At 42.0% G+C, this 23,608-nt stretch overlaps 1 protein-coding gene across 1 annotated transcript in view; it reads right to left on the minus strand.

Annotated features, from left to right (window-relative positions):
* LOC141004380 (SH3 and PX domain-containing protein 2A-like) overlaps positions 1 to 23,608 on the minus strand; it is a 77,794-nt gene that overhangs the window by 35,036 nt on the left and 19,150 nt on the right. The window contains exons 3-4 of the mRNA XM_073475837.1: positions 22,029 to 22,054; positions 9,394 to 9,522 (exon numbers count right to left, since the gene is read on the minus strand). Of these exons, the coding sequence (XP_073331938.1) occupies positions 9,394 to 9,522; positions 22,029 to 22,054 (155 nt within the window). The remainder of the gene's footprint in view (positions 1 to 9,393; positions 9,523 to 22,028; positions 22,055 to 23,608) is intronic.

The following is a 23,608-nucleotide window of genomic DNA, read 5'->3' on the forward strand; positions in this document are numbered from 1 at the left end:
ACCATACTTTGATACTCCACAATCTATAAGTAGTGAAGTGAGAGAAGTTATTTCAAGCGTTCAGGCCTCTCAAGGCAAAACTTGCATTCATTTTCTGGATTGCCAGTGTTAGGTTCGCTTAAGAGCACTTCAAACAATAGAATAGGAGTCCAGTTGAAACATCAGTGCGAAAGATGAGTAACTGCTAGAAAATACCTGCTGCTTTGACAAAAAACTCCAATGTCAATCTTTACATTAAAAAGGAGTCAAGTCATGTCAACTATCTCCCATTGAGCATTTGTGAAAGAAACAATCACTGAGCTTAAAACCTAAATGTGTGTTCCTGTACTGCCAATGGTGAGGTAAGGATCAATACTACCAGGGGTGTGAATCTTCAGCAATCTCACGATTCGATTCGATCTCGGGTGTCCAATTCGAATCAGAATCGATTTTTGATTCAAAACAATTCTCGTTTGAAGTTTGATTATCGATTGAATGAATAGAAAAGGGGGCACTAATCTCGGTCTTTTGCTCCTGTTCATTGTGTGCTAAACTATTAATTGGGGTCTGCAATCTGCTGAAACACAATATGAAACAATACTGCAAATTAACATTAACGATCTTCAGCCTTTTTATTTTAAAAAGAGCATCAATCAATGACTGAATTAATTAGGAAACATACATGCGTGTATGTGAACAAAATAAGGCGGTGTGCTCTGCTGTGTCAGCAGCCCTTTTCACAGAGATATTCCGCAATATGGCCTCAACAAAGCCTGGCCTTTATGCCACCTTTGTCTGTTCACACTGAACCAAGCAGCGCCGACATAATGCTGCTATAGTGTGTCATTTCACACAGCATGCCGCCGTTCTGGAACCAAAAGAGGCGTGTCAGTACACATCATAACCCTGAGATCTGTGTGGTTTTTTAACGCGTTTCGACCCGGTTTCCATCTGTAAATCTAAAGATGTATCTGCTGACTGTTCATATTTCCTAATCATATGGATCTTGGTCCAATGTCTTGTGATTGAGATCCTGGCCCACCATGCATCGTGGAAAGTGACAAAGTTAAGTGACAAAGAAGTTTTTTGCTCTAAATTACATCACATAATCGGCATCAGTAAATAGATGACCCTGACTGGCTCTCCCTCATCGCATGGATTAAAGCAAAAAAAAATCTTTTGACTGAAATGTTTTTTCGAGCTGTAGCCAAGTCATATTCCCAATTTGTAATTTGTGAAACATGTTACAGGGCATTTTACTTGACACGTGCTAAAAAAATAAGATACGATTTACAGCCTCACCCCACACCATGTTCTCTAATGCAGACATCAAGTTTAAATATTTGACCAACAGTGTTTTACAGGAGGATGATCTGAACAGCTGTTCTATTCACACTTAAAATGTTTTTTGTCTTTTCAATGTAATTTTCAATCTATGAAATCAATCTGTGCCTTTTTTTGCTTCTCTCAAGTTTTACTCTTCCAAATAATCAACCATCTACAGAACTTTTCAGTACGCTATTTTTCTACTTCTTCTTCTCATCATCATTATCATTAATTATTATTATTATTATTAATATTGTTTAAAGTGAGCCTCTTATCGTTTAACAGAAAAATACATCATACAAACAGCAACTTTTGCAGCCTTGTCAGTCTGATGGCGAGTTATCACCTTTCTGTCATCACTAACATGCTGTTAATAATCAAAGAAGCTCTGAGGCTTTGTTCTATATGTTATAATACAAGATTTCAGCATTGAGCTACAATCAGGCAACAAAAACTAATTGATAACGTAGCAGCGCGACGAGTCCTTGCTAACTCAGCAACTAAACTTTAGCGCCCCCCCGTGTTGAGATCCCGCCCTGTGTGGGTCACTACACTGTCATTGGTCAGGCGCGCACACGCTGTTAACAATACCATTGGCTGTAGAGTGTGACAATCTGTCAATAAGAATCAGCCAACAGTTCTCCTCCAATCTACATTGATCTCACAAGTCGCCTCTGTTCAGTTTGAATGACGGAAATCCGTCGTAGCGACAGAGAACTTTAATCCATGCTCATCGTGATTGTAGAGTACGGAAGCCCTAAAGGGCCATGCATTCATACATTTTATTTCCTCCGTTTTCCCGTGATAATGAGTTCATTTCATTTGTTTTCTTGAGATCTCGAGTTATTATCTCGAAATAACAACTGCCGTTTTCCCGAGATAACGGGATAATTTTCTCGAGATCTTGAGATAACGAAACGTTAGTGTAGTATATTAAATCATTGCAGGAAACATCATTCAGTGTAGCAATGTCAGAGGAGCAGGAGCATATCGATCACCACGTCACATATGTTTTCAATCAAGGCCTGACACAGGCTGAAATGGTATTATGCCTTGCTATTACAGATAATATACACATTAGTGTGCGTAATCTAAAAAGACGTTTAGCAAGGCTTCAGCTATATCGGCAGTGCAATGTAAGTGAGCCTGATGTCGTCATTAACTACATAGCTGACCAGCTATGTAGTTAATGAGAAGATCTCGAATTAATTATATCGTTATCTCGGGAAAACAAAGTTTCGTTATCTCGAGATCTCGAGAAAATTATCTCGTTATCTCGGGAAAACGGCAGTTGTTATTTCCAGATAATAACTCGAGATCTCGAGAAAACAAATGAAATTAACTCGTTATCACGGGAAAACGGAGGAAATAAAATGCATGAATGCATGGCCCTTTAGGGCTTCCGTAGTAAAGCACTCTGAAAGTGAAGATGATGTGCATCACTGCATGACGTCTCCATGAATGGAAATCCAGCATTTACACCCAAAAAGTTGAAATACTGCATTTCTAAACTGGCTAAACTGTCAAGCTTCAAGGATACATGCAACTACTTTTACCACTACTTGGTCCTTAGGAAGATGTAATAGTGGCTGTAAAAGACTTCGTACTCAAATAATTAAATGTATTCCTGAACACAACTTTGATCCATCAGTGTGCATTAAATCTATACTTTTTCAAACCTTTTCAAGCTTTCTCTTTAGGACCCATGCAGGAGTCTGGATGGTGGAGATCGGGTATTGGCAATGTGCATTTCCTATTTGTTGATTGCAAATAAGTTGCTTGATTGCCAAACAAAATAAAAAAAGAATTTGGTAATGAGCACCCTCAACAACAATGTGATAACATTACCCAGGGTACTCCCATGTTTCCTCCTGTTTTGAGGAATGTTAAGGTTATCATGATAACTTTTAAATGTCAACTTACAATGGGGAATATACCTCCACCCATTTCACTGCTCTTTGAGAAGTCTGAACAAACTGAAACTTCTTTCTGCTTTGAAAAGGTGTTTGCACACTTTTACCATCTACCTCTCAAACATGTGGGTGATGACTACTGTATATTCAAAAGATTGGATATTCTAAAGGAGTGCCACTTTAACACAAGCTTGTTTCAAAGATAAAAAGAGGATATATGAGGGCTCAGCCAACCTGTTCTGTGCTGTTTCTTCCTAGAAAGTCCGAGCCAATTTCAAGGTTGTGCTCTTTATTGACACAATGAGATGGGGGCATAACATCCCAGTTTGAAGCTCATGTTACTTCCTCTTGAAGCTTATGTCATGGTTGGAGTTTTCATAAAATCTTGGAGTCTTGTTACTGAGCCAGGCTTGTAACAAGTGAAAGCTGATAGCCAGCGGTGACTAGACATCACGCTCAGTGGGGTCCAGCTAAACCTCTGCATTAATCCTCCATATGGTGTGTGTGTGTGCTAGCATGTGCTACAGTACCACCCTCTAGCTAAAATATCCTCCTCTGACACACACACCCCTCTGTGCTAACTCTATCATCATGCTCATTAAAAACAATAGACTTTTCTGAGATGCAGAGTATATACGTCAGTATCAGTACCCATGTCTTTGCTATGCTTATTTAAACATGCTGTTTTTAACCTGAGGCCCTCGAAGTGGCTCCCTGGTCAGTTTAAAATAGTCTCTCCTGAGCCTCTGCTAGCCCCAGATTGTCTGAGCTCAACTCTAAGAATGTGACTGAAGCAGTTTGGCACTTTTTACTGCCTGAGGGTGTAGCTAGCTCACATGGCTAAGCTAGGGTGTTGTGAGAATGATCCTAGGCCATCTCTTGGCTCAAGACGTACCACCCTGATTAATGCTGGCTGTCTGTTTTACAGCCTGGAGGCAATGCTAATGTCGCCAACAGTCACCCATGTGAACCCTGTCCAAAACAGCGCTCTCTGATCCAGAACATCCTTTAAGCTAGCCCTCAGTAGACCTTGATTAAAGACATAGGCTACATTTGACAGCCTAAGGCGAAGGGTATATCAATCTAGCTTCTATGCAAAAATCCTTTATAGCGCCCTCCAGAGAAGGCTTTAAGAGGGAAATGGTGCATCGTTTTACATTTTGACACTTTGATCATTTTTATAATGACATAATAATATAATATTTAAAATATAATAAATTCTGCAGATTAAAAAGATAGTTAAGCATTATTTTACAATGGTTTCATAAACCAAAGATGTGTCATTCATCTCTTTAGGCAACATTATTGGATATATTTATTGTATCTTTGTTGTATTCTCAATGGTGTATTTCTGAAACAATTAGCTTATTAACAGATTAGTTGAGGCTTTTTTCCATTTAAATTAAACATGTTGGTTTCTTGTTGGAGCTGTTGACTTATGAAGGGAATTTTTAATGAATGATCATGTTCCAAGTTCAGAGTAATGAATCCTTTGCCCCAAACATCAAAGCCAGGTTCCTGTGTAAGTTTCTGTACTACAGTTTCTTAACACTGGAGGTAGAGCCGACGGCCAAAGGGCAGGCAGTCCAATCAACATACTAGAAATCAACAACTGAACTCATCAATGCTTTAATTTGGTGGAATTTCTTCTTCTTTGAGCCACTCCAGCATACAAATGCTGCAATTATTTAACTGCCTTAAGGTAAGTCTTACCCTAATCTTAACTAGAGCTTATAGTGCAAACAACCTAAAGCGATGTGAGGTTCTCATACTAAATTTTAGCTCAAGGCTTTCTTTGGAAAGGCGTTATGGTTTAGACTGAATGCTGCAAGCCTCACTAGATCTCCTGGGCACTTTCAAAGGTGTGGTTGTAAAATATTACCAAAACTCCTGGCATTGATTCTTCCTTAAAAACCGTGTTGTAACTGCTGACAAGCAATGCTACACAACAGAGAGATCTCGCTTCCGTGTAGACTGTAGAAACATATGACAATGTCCACAAAAACATAACTCTTATCTTTTTCCAAAATAGAGGATTATTATCTGGCAACACAACTGGAGGTCGTTCTCCATGTGAGGTGTAGAGTCAAGTCCAGAGAGAGGTAAGCAAATCTGTCTAATCTCTTTAAATCAACTGTGACAAAATGCCCCTGAAACTTGGCCGCGAGGAGGGCCAAGATATTTGGGTAAATGGCTTCTCCGGCTGGCGTTGTGGCTTGGGCGGTACACTAACCCAAAGACTCCAGTTTGCAGTTTAGCGTCAAGGTCCTCCTGGCAGATCCATTAGTCTTGGCTGATGAAACAGGGGGAAAAAAAAGGTATTTTCCCCCACATTTATTTCCCACTCTGTCACTGTGGCCACAGAGTAGAAGGCTATTGATGAAAATACAATTAAATTTCTGAGATGATATCAGAAAGTGGAGAAGAAAACACAGCCGTGTTTAACACAGCATCAGGTTTTTGTGTGGGCGTAAACAAAGCTTTGCTCTCACTTTCTTCAGATCATTAAAGCCTGGCAGTAGAGGTCTTGATCCAGAAAAAAGATAAGCCAGGCTCAGTCGAAACAGAGCTTAATATATCCATAATGTGGTCAACCTCCAGACTCACAAAGACCTCTATCTGGCAGGCAGTCAAAATTTTAGCCATACATTGGTAGAGATGACACTGTCCTTATGTAGGTCGGTCAACCACTTGGGTCAAGACTTAAATATCTTAACTACTCGCTGGATCGCTTTGAAACGTACTACAGATATCCATCGTCCCCAGATGATGACTCCTGATAACTTTGGTGCTCCTTGCACTTTTCCTCTAGCAGGACTAACTATAACTTGGCCTTCCAGTGTGTCCAAAACGTTGGCTTATAATTTATTACTTGATTTACTGATGACATGACCATCAGCCTCAGCTGTACTTTCTGTTCAGTGCTGATTAGCTAACATGCAGAACCACAATAGTGAATACAGTAAACATTATACCTTCTTAGGACCAGCATATTTGCATGACATTATAAGCATAATAATGTGCTTATGTTTAGCTCAAAGAGCTGCTGTGCCTGGGTACAGTTTTATAGAGCTGTTAGCGTGGCTGTAGACTCTGTTGTCATGTCATTTCTAAGAGGACTAGACTTCACCAGGTAAACTGTCAAATCACAAAAACTTGTATCTTAACTTCGCACTACGTAATTGTAATGCTCCCCGTGCCCCATCTGCTATCCCATGTTATTCACATCAAGTCCTATCTGACACAGGTCTGCAGCTTTTAAAACACCCTGACCTTTCCTCTCCGTCTCCTTCCCATCACTGCCTCCTCTTAGTCCAACACACCATATAATTTAACTGGTCACATATGCAGATTTATTTTCTCCAGCTGGGACATTCCTCTCTCCAGACGCTCTATGGTTCCCATGTCCGAGGGAGAAAACCATGACAGTGGCCCAGACGCAGCCTCTACTCCTCTCTCAGGGACAATTTTGGCTGTCCGACCCCGACTCCCCTGGTGCTTCATAAATCTCAAATTACTAGATTGGATAGGCGAGGATACAAGTACACAGAATTCCCTCACACAAGGGCATAACCATCCATACAAACTCATCCACATACACACCAATCCCCCGTCTCATGCACACTTCTGATTTAACCAGTTTTCACCGTGACAAAGGATCTTCTTGACACAGAACAGTGAAACAGCTGGGTCTAGACTTGCAAGGGCAATAACTTCTCACATGGGGCAAAACAACAACATCCGACTCTGGAGTTGAACCCATAATTATATAAGGTCAAGCCTGCAGACAAAAGTGGTTGAAACATTCTGTGTTTGAATGAGGAACAGCATAATAATGCTTAGCAAAAAGCTAAGCATTTGACGAGAAAAGCAAGTCAAACATGGATTTCATCCTTGCTTTGAGAGACCAGAAGGCTGCAGTAAAAGCTTTGAAAGCGGAAAGGGGGTTGTGGGTTACTATATGAGCTCTCAGATGTGTTTGTCTTGGCATAGTGTCTGAGTGATGTCATCATCATCATCATCATGGCTGTTGCTCCACTTCTTTGGCCCAGTAAATGACGACAGCACACATATCCAGCTCTTGGATGAGAGCGCCTCAGAGTTCAGCAGTTCCTCAAACTGGTCTGGTGAGCATATGCTGTCAGGCCAGGATATTCAGAAATGGGATCACCAAAGAAAACTACTGTGTGGCTGAGAAACACTTCTAAAAAAAATAAAAAAATAAAACTAACACTAACTCCAAAGTGTTCCTGGGAATCAAAGGGAGTCAAGAGTTAACAGGAACACTTGACATTTCAAAACCTCACAAACAAAGCTGAAAGGAGAGATGGAAATGAAGATGTCCACATGCTTGAAGTTTGACCGAAAGCCACATCACAAAATAAATCATTTTCCATGGAACTTCTTCACTCTGTGAAAACTTCATTTCACAATTACCACGTTTATGCTGACAGGGGCACAAATTGGAAATGCACCAAAAGCTACACAGAGACGAAATGACAAGATAGTTCAAAGCCAGAACCGACTCATTAAGTCACATAATCATTGAAAGATGGGCACACAAGATATCTCAAAGAATAATGAATTCACACATTGTAATCAGTGTATAGATAAGAGCCTAGAGAACAACGGGATTATTTCTACCAAGCTTTCTGCTGACTTCTCTTGAGTTGTGCAAGCTGCTGGCTGTCAGCGGCTGCTTGAGTGGAAAATAATATCCAGCACTGGGATTGCTAAACCCAATTTCTACAGGGGAGAGGCAAGGTGAACAGTGAAGTGCTGCATCTAACTATTAAGCAAGGAATCTCTGTCTACCTGTCCTATTTGCATATCTCAAGAACAGTTCATCTAATCTACTTCATACTTGGCAGGTTTGCTGCTGAGGACCAAAAGAAGTGCTGTGTTGAAGATGGTGGACTCATTATTAATATTAAGTAGGGCTGTCAAACGCAAATTCCTATTAACGCCATTCATTTTTTTGACGCACAATTAACACATGCACGTTATGACCCTTGGCCTGCTCTGTAGTTTGGGAAATCAGGGAGTTATGCAGCAGTAACGTTGTGGATGGCAGGAGAAACAATCCTCCTTCAGCAGAAATGGATAAAGAAAAGAGTCTTTTGAATGGCAAGTTCAGCTTCAAAGCCCTGCCAAGATGGTTCTCTCGACAAGAACAAACTTATTTACATTGACTGTCGATGTGAACTGAGTCGCCACCGGACTACATCGAGTCTCATATACGACATGCTGGCCAAGCCCACAGCTGATGCAGAGAGCCCTACTCCCCTCCAAAGGCAGACCACAGTGGATAGTTTGTGACAGAGACGCCTGAACAACTCTACATGAGACATGGTGTATGCTGTTTATTAAACATTTATTAATATTGAATGTGTCGCTATTCAAAATCGCACAAAATTCAGCACTGCATTTCCATGGGTCCTCAGCAACAATACTGTAAAGTGTTAAGTACATCAGTTAAACAGTTCTCAAGATATGTGAGTAACAGACTGACAGAGATTGTTTCCTTTACAGTTAATAAGACTTTAGTTAATAGTTATTTTAGCAATGAAATGCGTTATAAACAATGTATGAAGCAAAAGGTTCATAAACAGCAGTTGCAGCGTTACAATAAACAGTTGCTTAATAAATGGTTTGCAAAGCATTTCATTGTTCCAAACAGCGAAATAAATATCACCTTCAGTTTGATTAACCATTAATGTACCATGTAGTGTTACCAGAGACTGGTCCCAGCCACAACAATGCCTTTCTTCCACACACACACTAACTTCTGCCAGCCAAACAGCACCTCCAGGTGGTGCCAAGTCCTAGCTAGGAGATCAGGAGATTGGGTGAGGAGGGGAAAGACTGCGGGAGAGCATAGGAGCGGGAGGGAGGATGGAGTGGGGGACTCTCGAGGACAAAGGGGTTAGAAAAAGAGGGAGTCAAATAAAGAGAAGGGAGAGAGTGAGATGCTGAGTGAGCATACCTCTCTGTGTATGTTTACACTACTAATGTGTACTCCGAGAGAGGAAGACACAAACAGGAAGAAACAAACCAAATGTCAGGCAATTCCAAGAGCATGCTGGTTTTTGACAAAGACACATTTTGGTTACTTTTCACACAGCATGTGTTACATTCAGTGTGTGAATGTTCAACAAAAGAAGATTCCACTCACCACTTTCGCTCTTCTCGATCACGTCCACTGTCTCGCCGGCCTTGAGGCTGATCTCTGAGTTCTCCTGCCTCTCGTAGTTGGCCACGGCCACGTACTGCTCCAGCACCATGGGCTCCGAGCTGTCAATCCCTGAGGGGAAGAAACAGGCTGTCAGCCACCTGCCCGCCGTGGCGCCCCGCGAACGCCCGCCGCAACCAACTACACCGCTGCCGCCATGCACCCGGTACGCAGCCATCGGCCAGCCCCTGCTCCCTGCCGCCCTGACCAATCAGAACGCAAGCTTGCGACTCGGCTGCATAGTCCTAAACGTCTGGCCATATAGCTGAGTTGACCCCCAGCCCACAGCAAAGGACTGAGGAGCATCGGAAGGAATCAAAACAAAAGGAGGGAACGGGATGGAAATGTTTGTAGGGGCGGCATCTCACACCTAATGTGGATCCATGACCTGAAACTTTAAGATCCAAAATAGAAAGAAAGGGACGAATTAAAAGAAAAAGGAGAACCAGAGGAGCAGCTAGTGGTTGGCGGGGAAGACTGAGGAGGGAATGAGTGGAAGAATGGTGAAGTTTCCCTGTGGAAAATCAACAGTGCGGTTGAGAGGAAAGGCCTCCCCTCCGCTGCCTTTGGGAGCCAGCCGTTGGACGGCGAGTCGGGAGGGGGGGTGAACACACCAATCATGGTAGTCAGCACTGCTGGCCTTAAATAGAAACATATGAGAGGAGGAGAGAGAGAGGGAGAGAGAGAAACAGGGAAGGAGGCTGGGTCCATGTTTATGTGAAACAAGAAGAAAGCATTTCAGTTGGGGTTAGGCCACTGTGTTTTCTCGCTCTCCTCTCTGATATTTAACCTTTTCAATGCCAGCAGTGATTTCATTGACTAATTTCATGTGGTGTGTATCTGATCTGAGCTGCAGACACGCCTATTTGCTTGCTTGGCCATAGCGAGATGATATAAACAGATTGGAGAGGACATTTTAGCCTATTACGCTTCACAACCTGTTGTGTTTTGTTGTTTAAGTGTCTCAGCATGTCTGAGTCTGTGACATTTACACAGTGAGAACAAATACACTGATGTTGAGTAGGTCAGAATAAAAATACTGTAAGAAAGGTAGATATTCATATCAGTCTGCCAATTTGTTAAAAGGGTGATTTCACACCATGACTCTGAACATGACTCAGATGATGTGGCTGATCATAACAAATCATCAAATGAATGGAACCCATTCCCCAAACAGATCCTTACTGATCCACTGATGACCTTCCAGAACATTTAATAATCAACAAATTATTGTCACCACATTTGTGCATGGCAGCTGCAGCAAGGTACAAGTTAATTAAAATGAAGGTATGGGTAAGGTTAGGCAGTTAAAAGATGGTTAAGGTTAGAGACAACACTATCAATAATGATTACAAACAACTCCCTTTCAGCTTGTACACGGCCTCTTAACAAAAGCAAACGTTTTAAAAGGTTGTAAAGATACAATTCTTGCTCGTGCTTTAACATCAATATCAGAGGGAAACAGCTCATGTTTCACTTGCAGGACCCAAAGTGTCCTACTAGCAAGGCAAAACTGAAAGCACTGACAGAGACTTCAGTTTGATGTTTCCTTATAGTTCAGGGGTGTCTTGCTACGTACATTATAAAGTTTTAAGTAATGTTTGGGGGGTCTTGAGGACAGAATTATTGGATTTCCATTAGAAAAGGGAAGATAACTATTGTAAGGAACTTACAGGATCAATTGATCAGTTGACTAGACATGTAATTTACTAACTCAAGAAAGTGGAACTAGTGTTTAAGTTACTTTGGACAGACCCAGGGTAGCTGCTTCCTCCTGCTTCCATACTTTAATCACCTCCAGCAAGTTTTCTCATCTAACACAAAAAAAGTGTCAGGAAGTGAAAACTGGTAGTTGTTTAACAAAAATGTGTTTACACATTCATCCACCAACTTTAACTTTGGCACCATTGGCACTTAAGGTTGATACTGAATGTAAATCCTCAGTGCACTATTGTCCTAAAGAACATAATTCCTGGGGAGGTTGGGCTGAAAGCTCATATAAATGCACCTGTGCTGCAATATACTGTCATTAGTCATACCGTGGCAGCTAATCCATGACATTATCACTGTGACTGTATGATTGAAGTCAGAAAGAAACCATCCCTGAAAAACAGCACTTCACTGCCAAAAATCGATTTTGATGATCAATCAGACACGTCCACTGCAAATGAAAAGATCAACTCCAACAACACAGGTGACCTGTTCCATTTGTAGCATCAGCTTCAGCAGAAAACCTTCTAGAAGTTCTTTTTGAGGAAACTGAGAACAGAGATCCTACTGAGTTTGCTTCCAAGCAAATGCCTAACTGCTGACCCTTATCAGTCATAGCATTTTGGCAAAGAGAGATGAAGGATGCCACATGTACCATTAAAAAAAAAAGATAACTAAATATAATCTATAAAAAGAGAAAAAAGGCACATCAGCGTCAGCAATGACAATCTACAGACAACATGAGCGCTGGCTAATTACTGCAGCTGAGAGGAAAAGTACTACACTTTGTCAGCAGATCTCTCCATCTTCCCACTTACGACCACATCTGAGACAGTGGATTCTCTGCTGTCAGCCTCTTTGTCATTTTATAAATGGGATAAGACCTTGAAAATGGATTGTATTCCGTATGTACAATGCCACTGTCCTTAAAAGTCTAAGAGGAGATCTCCCTCAAACCAATCTTCACGAAGCTCAAGTGTTTACTGTGCAGCTCACAAGTGGTTTTCTCCCACTATTTAACACTTTGTTCCAATTTGCAATTTTTCTGCCCAACCCCCTTGTTTTCCAGTGCTTCTTGCCCCTCAGAACAGAGTTACATGGGGTAGTGGTCAAAATCTCTCCCTAGGACAACCCTTCAAGACCCTCATCACTTGTAGTTGATGGCTTTCATTTAAACCGACCCGACCAGACATTTCCAACATGCCGTCCTCAGCTGGAGTGATTTCTCTGGTGTTACTGTGACAATCACAATGCCATTTACCATTTATCTGATGGAGATAAAAAAGCATGGACGCTCGAAAAAAAACACTGCTTCATTACCTGGCCACTAGCGATGCTTTACAGGCTAACATTAGCAACCACTGCTCCTACCCTGCCAGTTTGCACTGATATATAAGGAGCATTACCAACTGCAGCAACTTCACTGCTGGACTTAAAATTCGAAACCTCAAAGTGGGGGGATGTAATATTGAAATACGTCAAAATGCAGGACTTCCATGCACAAACCAGCAATATCAATGCAACGTTAGCTAGCTAGCAAGTTAGCTACCAAGGCATCCACAAACTAATAGCGATTATTTTACACATGCGATAAAGAAAAGAACCGTAATACATTGAAACGACAGATAGTTCTCATAACCCTTGGTTTTATGTGTGCCTCTGAGAAACCAACTACACCTAGATGTGAACCCACAAAATAGAAGGTAGGGTCAAGTGGCAGGGGCAAAGAGTGTATCGGGATCGGGCCTGAATCTGTTCAAAGGGGGGTTTGTCTTTATGGTTCATAACTCGTACTGACACAGTGATAGATCTAATGGAAGGAGACAACATGTATTTGTCTTTCCCCAGCAATGCCTCAATTACAGTTCAATGTCTCAGAGAATGTACACCAGATGGAGAAATCTGCGAATTTATGTCATGATATGTTTAAATCTGCCAAAAAATGTTCTTTTCTAGGATGTTTATTTCCAACAGAGACAATTTCAAGTCAATTTCTTCTCTCACGACTCTGTACTGTACAGTACACGCAAAGTCACAGCAGTTATCTGCATTCATGTTGCAGACAAATGTAAAGAACCAGACTTGACACCTCATTTCAGTTTTCGCCACATGCAGAACTAAAGTCCATGCCCTGGCCCTCTGGCACTGCACCTAGCTGTTGTGTTGGCCAATAAAGTCTGCAGAGATGGATAGACAGACCGCAGAGAGAGAGAGAGAGAGAGAGAGAGAGAGAGAGAGGCTGATATGAGCAGATGGGTGGACGCAGAGGAAGATGACGGCGCATGCAAAGCAGATGTCGAGAGAAGTGTGAAAAGAAATAAACTGCAAAAAACAAAAGGGATGCAGCTGGCATGTTGCTCTCGCACGAGCACAGTAGTGCATGCATATTCAACATGTTGACATAGACACACAAGGCTACCTGAGGCCTCTTTCCTTGGGCTGTCTGTAAAGCCGTACATCCATACTGCAGACGAAGAGAAGGAAGGAGAGAAGCAGAGAGAGATTATTCAGTTGGACAGCATGCAGAAGCAACAGTATGGTAAAGCACACCTTATTCACACCCTCTGAGCACAAAGTATAAAGAGGCAGAGATTAAGTCCTACAATCTTAGCGCTGGATCCTAAATCTGGACTGACTCATCTGGAGATGACAGACAAAGTATTGACTCTGAAGAGAATAAAGTGCATCTGAGGTCAAGTAACTGCCAATGTTTTGGTGCTGTGCATTACAAACACCCCTTCCATTTTTAATCTCCTACTCAAACCCTCCGTCCTTCAGACTGCAAGACACTCCCTCCACCCTTCCCATGATCCCACCTTCCTCCATCTCTTCATATCTTTAATCATTTCTTCCATCCCCTCTATATGGACCTCCTGGAATGTTTGAGATGGTAGTCACCCATTTCTAAAGTCTTTCCTGACCCCCCCAACCCCCCTTCTTCAAAAAACATCTCAGCCTCTAGCCAGGAAATTAAACGCCATGCATCAGGGAAGACAGGGACAGAGGAGCTGGTGACCGAGGTCTGGGGTGCAGCAGATAAAGCTACCTTGGTATATTTAAGCAAAGCTGTGATTGAAAGCTTGATTTGAGATCTACAGACCAAAATAATATATGAGTGTCTGGCTGTCATCTTGTCCTGGAAGTGAGCCAGCATGAGGGCTGCAGTACTGCCTCAGACACAGGCCATATACAGTACACAGAACAAGACAAAGGAGCTGGAAGCAGCAGCTAGGCAGGGCAGGGCAGGGCAGGGCAGGGCAGGGCAGGGCAGGGCAGGGCAGGGCAGGGCAGGGCAGGGCAGGGCAGGGCAGAGCAGAGCAGGGCAGGGCAGGGCAGGCTACTGAGAATAAAGACACTGCAAGAAATGTCCACCATGATGTATGTGTGTGATTGGTCTTAAAATGTTGTAGTTTTCTTTAATCTTATGAAGTACTTCACTTGTTTGAAAGCAACTGATCCTTATTCAAGAGCTTGTTTTAAGAAAGGTTTTCATCAACTTACTTTATGTATGGATAGAAGTGAAAGTCTTAACCCCACAGGCATTTTAACAGGGGAGAAATAGAAGCATAAGCTTAAATAACTACAGATGTATATGGTATTTTGCAGTATAAACAAGCAAAATGGGACGTTCTGTATTAAACACATTACATTTCAAACTGCTCCAGGGGTAGGCTGGCTAAACACACCATAACTCAATCATCTCAGAATTCTCATCTGTGAAGTACTGTGGCATTTAGGCACAAGCTTGAGTGAATAGTAATGAAATAAAACTCTTCAAAAAAAGGTTCATTTCAATAAAAATCCACTAATTTGGTTTTATTTCCTGCTCATAGTTTTCTGTTGTGATGAATGTAGCTAGCCATGTAGGAAGATGTAATATTGATGATGTAATATTGCACTTATAAAGTTCCCAACTAAATAAAAAGATATAATCACAATGTGTTCATGTCGTGGGGCAATTAGCTCTCAAAATATAAAACGTTGTGCTGGTGTTATCTCTGTTTCCCTAGAAATACATGGGGTCTGATTACTGACTAGACAAACAGTCATGCCAGTAGACTATTTGTACAAACTATTTGTATAGTAGACTATATGTAATGAAACCTCATTTTGTACCCAAAGCAATTAGGCCAACCCTCGGTAACGACTTAGCAACAGAGACGATTTCTAATTCCTCTTGAGTCAGCCTGTAAACTTCAGCTAACTTTATAGCTTTCCAGAGATCTTGTAATTTCCCAAATGAAATAAATACCCTCGGTATAAACACAAAACTGCCTAGCTAGCTCAATCTTGTGCTATGCTGATTTGATCCAACCAAAATGTTAAATAGCAGGCAGTTAAAGGTACATTTCTCTCACTTTAAAAATGTCTTAAAGCCGTTAGTTTTGTACAATAATGGCCCGCTTCAATGTACGTCACAACACATTTTCAACACTTTAATCTTTATATTAAAAACATGGAGTCAAACAGAGATGGTTGGGGTGAAAAGATGATGTTTCTGAAAAAACCCTGACAAATCCAACTGTTTGAACTCAAATTAAAGGTTTATGACCTGAGTGCACCTGGTGTTATCGCTCGACTGTCTATGAGAACACTTGAAACTCATGGAAATTTTTCAAAAATAAATGGTCATCAGCCTGAAATTAGGGCAGTTCCCCAAATTAGTCAACTTATCTTTTGAAGAGATTTTTATATTTCATTAGCAGTATGTACTGGATTCTGACAAGCGCCGCTCCTGCTGTGAAGCCGACAGTTCCCCTCATGAGTCACGTGAGATAATAAAAGCCAAATCCCCTCTTGCTCCACCAGAGCCTCAGGAGCTTTGCTGGATTGATGTTGGCCCCAGAGGGAGGGATATGGACTGGTCCCAGGTCAGCCAGGGTCGAAGCCCGCTCACTAACACCCTACCATGATTATTACCCACCCGACTGCTCTTAGTGTGGCGCTCAGCATCTGATTGATATTAACTCTCTTCTCTAGTCAGGGCTCCAAGTCACCCCCAACTCCATACAAACACACACACACACACACACACACACAATGCTCAGATGCTTAATTTCTTTCAGGTTTGGGTGATGACGCCACAAACCAGCAGAGCCAGCAGTGTTTTCTCTGTCCCTTTGCTGCTGTGGTTAATTTTCCTAGAATTCTGACCCCAAACGTCTACATTACCCTGTAATTAAGGGCCTAGAGAAAGTGAAAAATGTTTTCTTTGAAGTCCTTTTTTCTAGGTTTGGATTTGGAGGGGCTTAATAGCTATCTGTCTTGTTTTTCCATTGACTAAGTTGATTGTGTTTTGAAAGAAAGGTTCCTGTTATCGCACATCCCCCAAACAAACCACAATCCATCAACAAGCTAAGACCTGTGGCCTGAGGAATGAAGTGTCTGTTGAAGCTGTTCAGCATAATTAACTATCTATCGGGTATTTCTGCAGCTTTAGAGATCACATAAACTAGCTGATGCTGAAACCTTAAAGATACTCTCTAAAGGTCCGAAATTCCATCAAACTGCACGTTGATACTTCCAAACCTGACAGTCAACTGTAGATGTAGCATGTTTTGTAACTTAACTTGCCTTGTTTCTCATGTATGACAGTTATCTAGCCTCACCAAGTCTCATAAATTCAATGTCAAAGACAACACCACATTGTGTTTAACAGCCACAATTTAAAATATATTTATATTCCAAATACAGTAATAATTTAATCACAAATATTTCAGTAGTTCAAGTGCATTAATTCATTATTTGAGGGACACAAATAAGCACATTGAGCATATAAATAACTATTTTGAGGGAATACTTTGGAAGACAGCAAGAGGCTGATAGCTAGGGCAATGAATCGGCACATACACCGATCAGCCACAACATTAAAACCACTGACAGGTGACGTGAGTAACATTGATCATCTCATCACAATGCGATGTTCTGCTGGGAAACCTCGGGTGCTGGCATTCATGTGAATGCCACTTGACACGCACCACCCATCCAAACACTGTTGTGGACCAAGTACACCCCTCATCACAACAACACTACCTGATGGCAGTGGCCCCCCAGCAGGACAATGTGCCCTGACACACACAAACACTGCTCAGGAACAGCTCGAGAAACACAATAAAGGACCCAAGGTGTTGACCGGGCCTCCAAATTCCCCAGATCCCAATCTGATCGAGCATCTGTAAGACGTGCTGGAGCAGGTCTGATCCATGGAGGCCCCACCCCTCAACATACAGGACCCAGAGGATCCACTATAAAACGCCCTGGTGCCAGACACCACAGGACACCCTCAGAGGTCTTAAGTCCATGTCTTCACAGGTCAGAGCTGTTTTGGCTGCACAAGGGGAACCTTAACAATATTAGGCAGGTGGTCATAATGTTATGCCTGATCAGTCTGTGGGTGTGGGGGTGCTATGTGATACTGTAACAACATCATCAGCGGGTGTGTCTTATAAGCGAGGCTGAAAGAGAGGGGACAGGTGAGACAGAGAAAGACAGAAAAACAGTTTAAGAAAAAAGAAGTAGACAGCAGACAACCTTCAGCTGGTTGGGCCACACACATTAGATATTACACATCAACATCATGTACTCACTGTGTACCTTAATCCTACAGCCCTCTCTCCAAAAACAAACTGTCAAAAGTAAGATCTGAACCTTACGAATAGGTAAGCAAAGTCAGTTATCATAGAAAAGCCTGTAGTGGCCTGTACTCCCTGCATATCCATCACAGAGCTAACTGTAGCTGCTGCCACCACACAGGATCTTAAATGCTAAACCTCTGTCACCTGACACCAAGACAAAGGCGACCAATAACAAATTACGGCAAACCGATATTGATTCGACACTCGTGAAAAAGCACAGCAAAGTGATTTACACCAACGCTAACAATGTCAAACCACAGGCAGAAGCTAACTAGTATTGATACAGTGTTTAACAAGAGGAGAAAACAACAGAGAAGTAAACATTCATCCCTGACTGTGACACAAATGTTTGTGGTGACAAATGGCATTTGCGTTCACTCAGTGTGGCGGCGGCGGTGGGGTGACAGTTGACGGGCCCTCTGCTTTAGCCTTGACACAGTGCTAGTGCTACAAAATACAGTTCCCAGCCCAGGCCGGGAGAGTGACATGGTGTGGGTGCTCGCCTCACGGTGAGGTCAAATCCCATCACAGGCCACATCTGTTCCACAGAGAGCGCAGTCACTCTCTCTTCTCCTTCCCTCACTCTCTACTTCACTCTTTACTCTGACTCACCTTACCACTGTCACTCTTCACGGAATAACTCTTGCTCTTCAGTCTTATTGTATATGCCTCAAAGTTTCAACATTGATGTGGTAAGAATGTGCTGACATTATTATTGCGGGAATTAAGTATTTAGTGTGTTGTTAACTCTGTAAAAATCAACATAGAGAAGGGTTTTATTTTTACAGGTTGTTATATGGAGGCAGGTAATGGAGGGTGTAAGTGTCATATAAATGTGTCTGTTTACGGAGGAGCTCCTGATGGCACAGACAACAGACGAGGGCTAAGATCCTAATAAGCACAGACAGCTTAACAGATATGTACACACACAAACTGCCCTGTCCACTCAACCTATACTTGTAAAGACGCTAACACACACACACACACACAGCCCTCCTCCCTCCTCCATGTAAATATGACGGACATCAGTCTGAAATTGTATCCACTCTGCCACGTAAACAAACTAGCGCCTGTCTGACAGTCTCAACCCCTGTGGCCTCTGCAGCCCAAACAGCACCCTCCTCCATTCCCTCTGAACGTGGGCCTCACATGGAGGAGTGAGCTTCATCTGCTCCAGGGGAGGAGCACAGAGCTGTGACCCCTGAAACTCCCTGGACCTGAACCCATGTTAAAAAAAAAAGCATGTCTGACATCTATGTCCCCCACTAACTTGATGCAAGACAAATCAGTATTTGGTTTCTGTTGGGAAACACACACACACACACACACACACACACACACACACACACACAAACACACACACACAAAATGTTCATCTAGCTTTCAAAGTCCAAATTCTTTTGAATTATGTACTTTCAGATAATTTACTCACCATTATCATATTGTCTTAAACTAAGACAATATGAATGTATATCTATATCTATATATCTATATATATATATATATATATATATATATATATCTATATATATATATATATACATATATATATAGATAGATAGATATATACATACATATATACATACATATATATATATATATATATATATATATATATATATATATATATATATATATATATATATATATATATATACATATATGTAAACCCAAAGCTACTAGGGAACCTGATAATGTTAATGAGGAATAAAGTCTATAAAAATGTCAATCAGTGTTTCAAAAAGCCAGAGATGACGTCCTCAAATGTCTTGTTTTGTTGACAACCCCAAGGTATTCAGTTTACTGTCATAGAGGAGCAAAGAAGCCAGAAAATCTTTACATTTAAGAAACTGGAAAATTCAATTACTTAATAATTTATTTGACTGTTGCAGCTCTGTTGGTTACCTTTCTTCGAAGTTGAAAATTTTGCAGCCTGTCACCCGCAGCTCTTCATCTAACAGCTCCTTCTTGTTCCACTTGTACAGTCTATATGAAACTATTTCCTGACATATTTCAAACTGATCCGGCATCAACAAATGCTGAAAATGATAGTTGTTTTGTACCTGCATTTTCGATCGACAGCGGTTAGTGCAAAACTCACTTAAACTCATAGCATTAAGAGCAGCAGACTTTGAGACCGTCACGACCCATGGCGTCTTTTTCAACCATCCAACCTGACAGGCTGGACCACCCCAGGGAGGAAGAGAGTCAGAATAAGAGCCATGCTAATCCAGGTTGGTTTAAGGCAGCTCCTGGCTAATGTCCAGTTACAGGAAAAGGAAATGGACAAGATAGGAACAAGGTGAAATCAGAGACTGTTGTGCCTACAGAGACCTGTTGTCACAAGTTTATTAACCAGTGGGAAAATATCCTCATCATGGCTTCCCTAATTAGAGAAGATGACATACAACAAAGGTCCCTAGATGTACTCAAACTGGAAATTGTAGTTGCAATGGTGTGAATCTCTGATAGCTCCTCCACCAGGACACTGCAGCTGGTTCCATTTTATCCACTTGGCAACTCTATTTTATGTTTTTGTGTCTGGAGAAGTGTTCTGATGCAATGTTTCCCGTAGAGACAACAATAATTTGTTTAGAAAGAACAGAGGAACAGCAGGGAAGATTAGCAATTGTCATCATCACAGACAACTCAAAGGTGTTGCAGGTGTTATGTAACCGTCCAAGGGTTTAAAAACAGACATTCAGACACCCTGCTGCCACACTGACTGACTCAATGTTACTTCAGGTTGTTGCAGAGATCACTGGGTCAGTCCAACTGAGCTTTATCCTAAAGAGTTCGCTTGGCTGGTACAAAGGGTATGGAAGCCACCTGTTTCGAGGCATAATGCACTGCACTAAGGGGATGTAGAGAAAAAACACAAGCTGGCTAATCTGCAGCAGCAATCAGCTTCCAAGAAATCAAATCAGTTTGAGGAATGTGGATGTAATTGAATTGGTAGAGAGTTCCCTCTGGGGCTATGACATATCGATTCCTCACAGGAGGGTCGTAGACTTTCTTTGCTTTGAGTCCAAAAATAAACTCACCATCAATTTCAATGGTTGTTTACTGAAAGGAAGTCGCCTTGGCCTTACTCAGAACTTTTACGAATGAGGTCAAGGGGCCACAACATACAAACTTCTTCTTGGGTTGCTATACGCCCACTCATTATCAAATCTGAAGATATTTCTATTCCAGAACTCACTTCTCAAAAAACAAGAAAGAATAGTCATCTGTAGGGCATCTGTAGCAAGAGAATCATATTCTCCATTGACTGCAGGCTATTTCCTGCATTTCCTCTTCAATAATTCAGAAGAGGTACAACTGATATTTCCTCCTAATTTCCCAAGTCTACCTCCGCTTAAAAACAAAGGGTTAGGGTTCGGGGTCCAAGATGCATAGAGACTCACATGTACCAATGCTTTTGTTAAGCAGCTATACTGCAGCTAATACCCTCTAAGAACCATACATTTGCTAAGATGGCTAATGAGGCTAAAAATCCTTGACAGTAAGGAATGGATGAATAGTCTTATAGACAAACAACCAGTTGTTTTGTGGTTTGTTGGCCTGTGCGACAGAAATCACAAAGATACAGTGGAACAGGACCAGTACCTGTCTACGGTAGGGTGTTTTTTACTTTATATTCTACTGAATTGATTGGAAATCAGACCATGCAGATCAGGATAAAACCAAAGCTCCCATAACGTACCTTAAAGGCATCTCTGTTAAAGAGAAATCATTCTTTCTCCTCCCTTAGTGAAAATGACTAATTAAGAATACTAAACATGTGTCAAGAAAAAGCTCCACCTAGACCTTCAGCAAAGACTCAGTTTAAACAACCCGTCAAACGTCCCAATTGTCACATTGGAGAATAACGCTTTCTCTTTACAGGACATACGCTATTGACTCTGTTTTGACATCCAACAGAGCTATCAGGCAATTCTCAAACCCCACCCTCGAGTGCGAGCCAAATCGAAACCAGAAGGAGAGGGATTGACAGCCTTTTTGAACCCACCCCAAAACACAGTCAACAGTAAGTCACCGTAATGCAGTGAGACAAGTAAACAAACCACACACTGACATCACATGGATGGCAGATAAGTAACAGAGAGGGTCTAAGAGTCACAACAGCCTCCCTTGGATCTGAGGCGGTTTGTTTAAGAGCAACAAGTTGAAAGAGAAAGGAGGGTGAAGCTAGCATTAGGGGAGGACAGTTAAAGAAAACAGGTGACTTACCCGACTTGCGCTTGGAGCCATAGTCCCTGAGAGAGAAGCAACACAAGAGGGACATGGTTAGTGACAGTGGACGCCACTCAGTCGACAACAAAGCATGCAGTCACCGCTTATGGATCCTGACACTCCTAAATGGCAAAAACTGGTAAACGCGAAAACACATGCATGCAATTGGCTTCAGCACACCAACAAATGCATGTGTTTGAGGAAGAGAGAGAAAGAAAGAGAGTGGAGGATAGAGAGAGAGAGGGAGGGTTGACTTTGGCCAGCTGCCCGTACTCCCTGCAACAGACACAAATTAGTCATGTGACTCCAAAGCGGCACCACCATCCTCTTCCTATACTCCTCCTCTCCCTCCCTCCTTCATCCTGTCAGAGAGGAAAGCGACCTCTCCCCATATTTGAACGAAGGAGGATCAGTTTAAGATGCCTTGCTTAATGGATTCTAATGGGATTATGCCACAGGGCTGAGCTATACATGGGGGGTGACAGAGTTGTGAGCGTGCTTGTGTGTGAGGTTTGCTGTGCTGAGCGTGCGTGCTTCTGCCCTTGTTAAAAGTGACTTCTGGACACAGGCAGCATGGCAGTTGGGTTAAAAAAGATGGATGAAGGGATCGATCAGGTGAAGGCAGAAGGTGCTATTTATAGAAGGACAAACCTAACAATCTGTCACTCCACATTCTCCCCTTATTTCTCTCTCATGCTACTCAGAATCAATATGTCCTCTCAGTTTCCCCAAGGGCTAATCAAAAACTCTCATCCAGCCTCAAATTTAGCCACGTCATCTTGCTGCAGTACAGTTGAAAATCAGATCCAAGCAGGGCAATAAAACTAAAGCACAATGCCGCAGTGAGGAACTGAATGCCACTAGAAGGTTCTCAGCCATGTGAAATACCCTCTTTTGTTTAAAAATAACCCAGAAATAGGTACTGATATCAAGCCCCAGATGGCAACAAGAGATATAGAGACCAGGCGGTGAAGTGGTCTGTGGAAGACGGACAACTGCACTCATTTCAAGAGATTGCAGCTGATGAGGATGTGTGTGAGGTAAGTAGGTTTATGTAAGAATTGGTTGTAGATGTTGAGTCAGTGAACATGGGCCCTCAAATAGGCAGTGGATGTAACTGATCGTGGATTTTCCCCTAAGATTCAGGATCAACTGCCAAGCTACAAGAGCTGCCTTGATTGGGACAGTTGACCTTGTTGGCCCTGTTAGCCCATTACATTAATGAGGGACCTCTCATCTTGTCAGGTTCGAAAGATTATACCGCAGCACCAGGAGAGCACAAACTGCTCATGGCAGCGTAACCGGCAGTCAAGGTAGTGCCCTCTCACTGCATGAGGTTAATGAAAACCTCCTCTTGGCTCTTGCTGTGACTGCACTTGAGCTAATAAAGAGACACACCAACACATACGCTGCTCGTGCACAAGGTCACACAGATACACAAGTGCTTTACAAGAAGACGGACAAGATAGCACACATGCACAAGCAAAAGCCATGTCTCATTTGAGATAGAACAGATCCGGATTCTTCAGTGTCACTATGCTAGCTCTCTTTTACTCTATCCCTTCATCCATTCCCCT

The sequence above is a fragment of the Pagrus major genome, chromosome 1 (genome assembly GCF_040436345.1).
Source record: "Pagrus major chromosome 1, Pma_NU_1.0".
NCBI classification, from domain to species: Eukaryota; Metazoa; Chordata; class Actinopteri; order Spariformes; family Sparidae; genus Pagrus; species Pagrus major.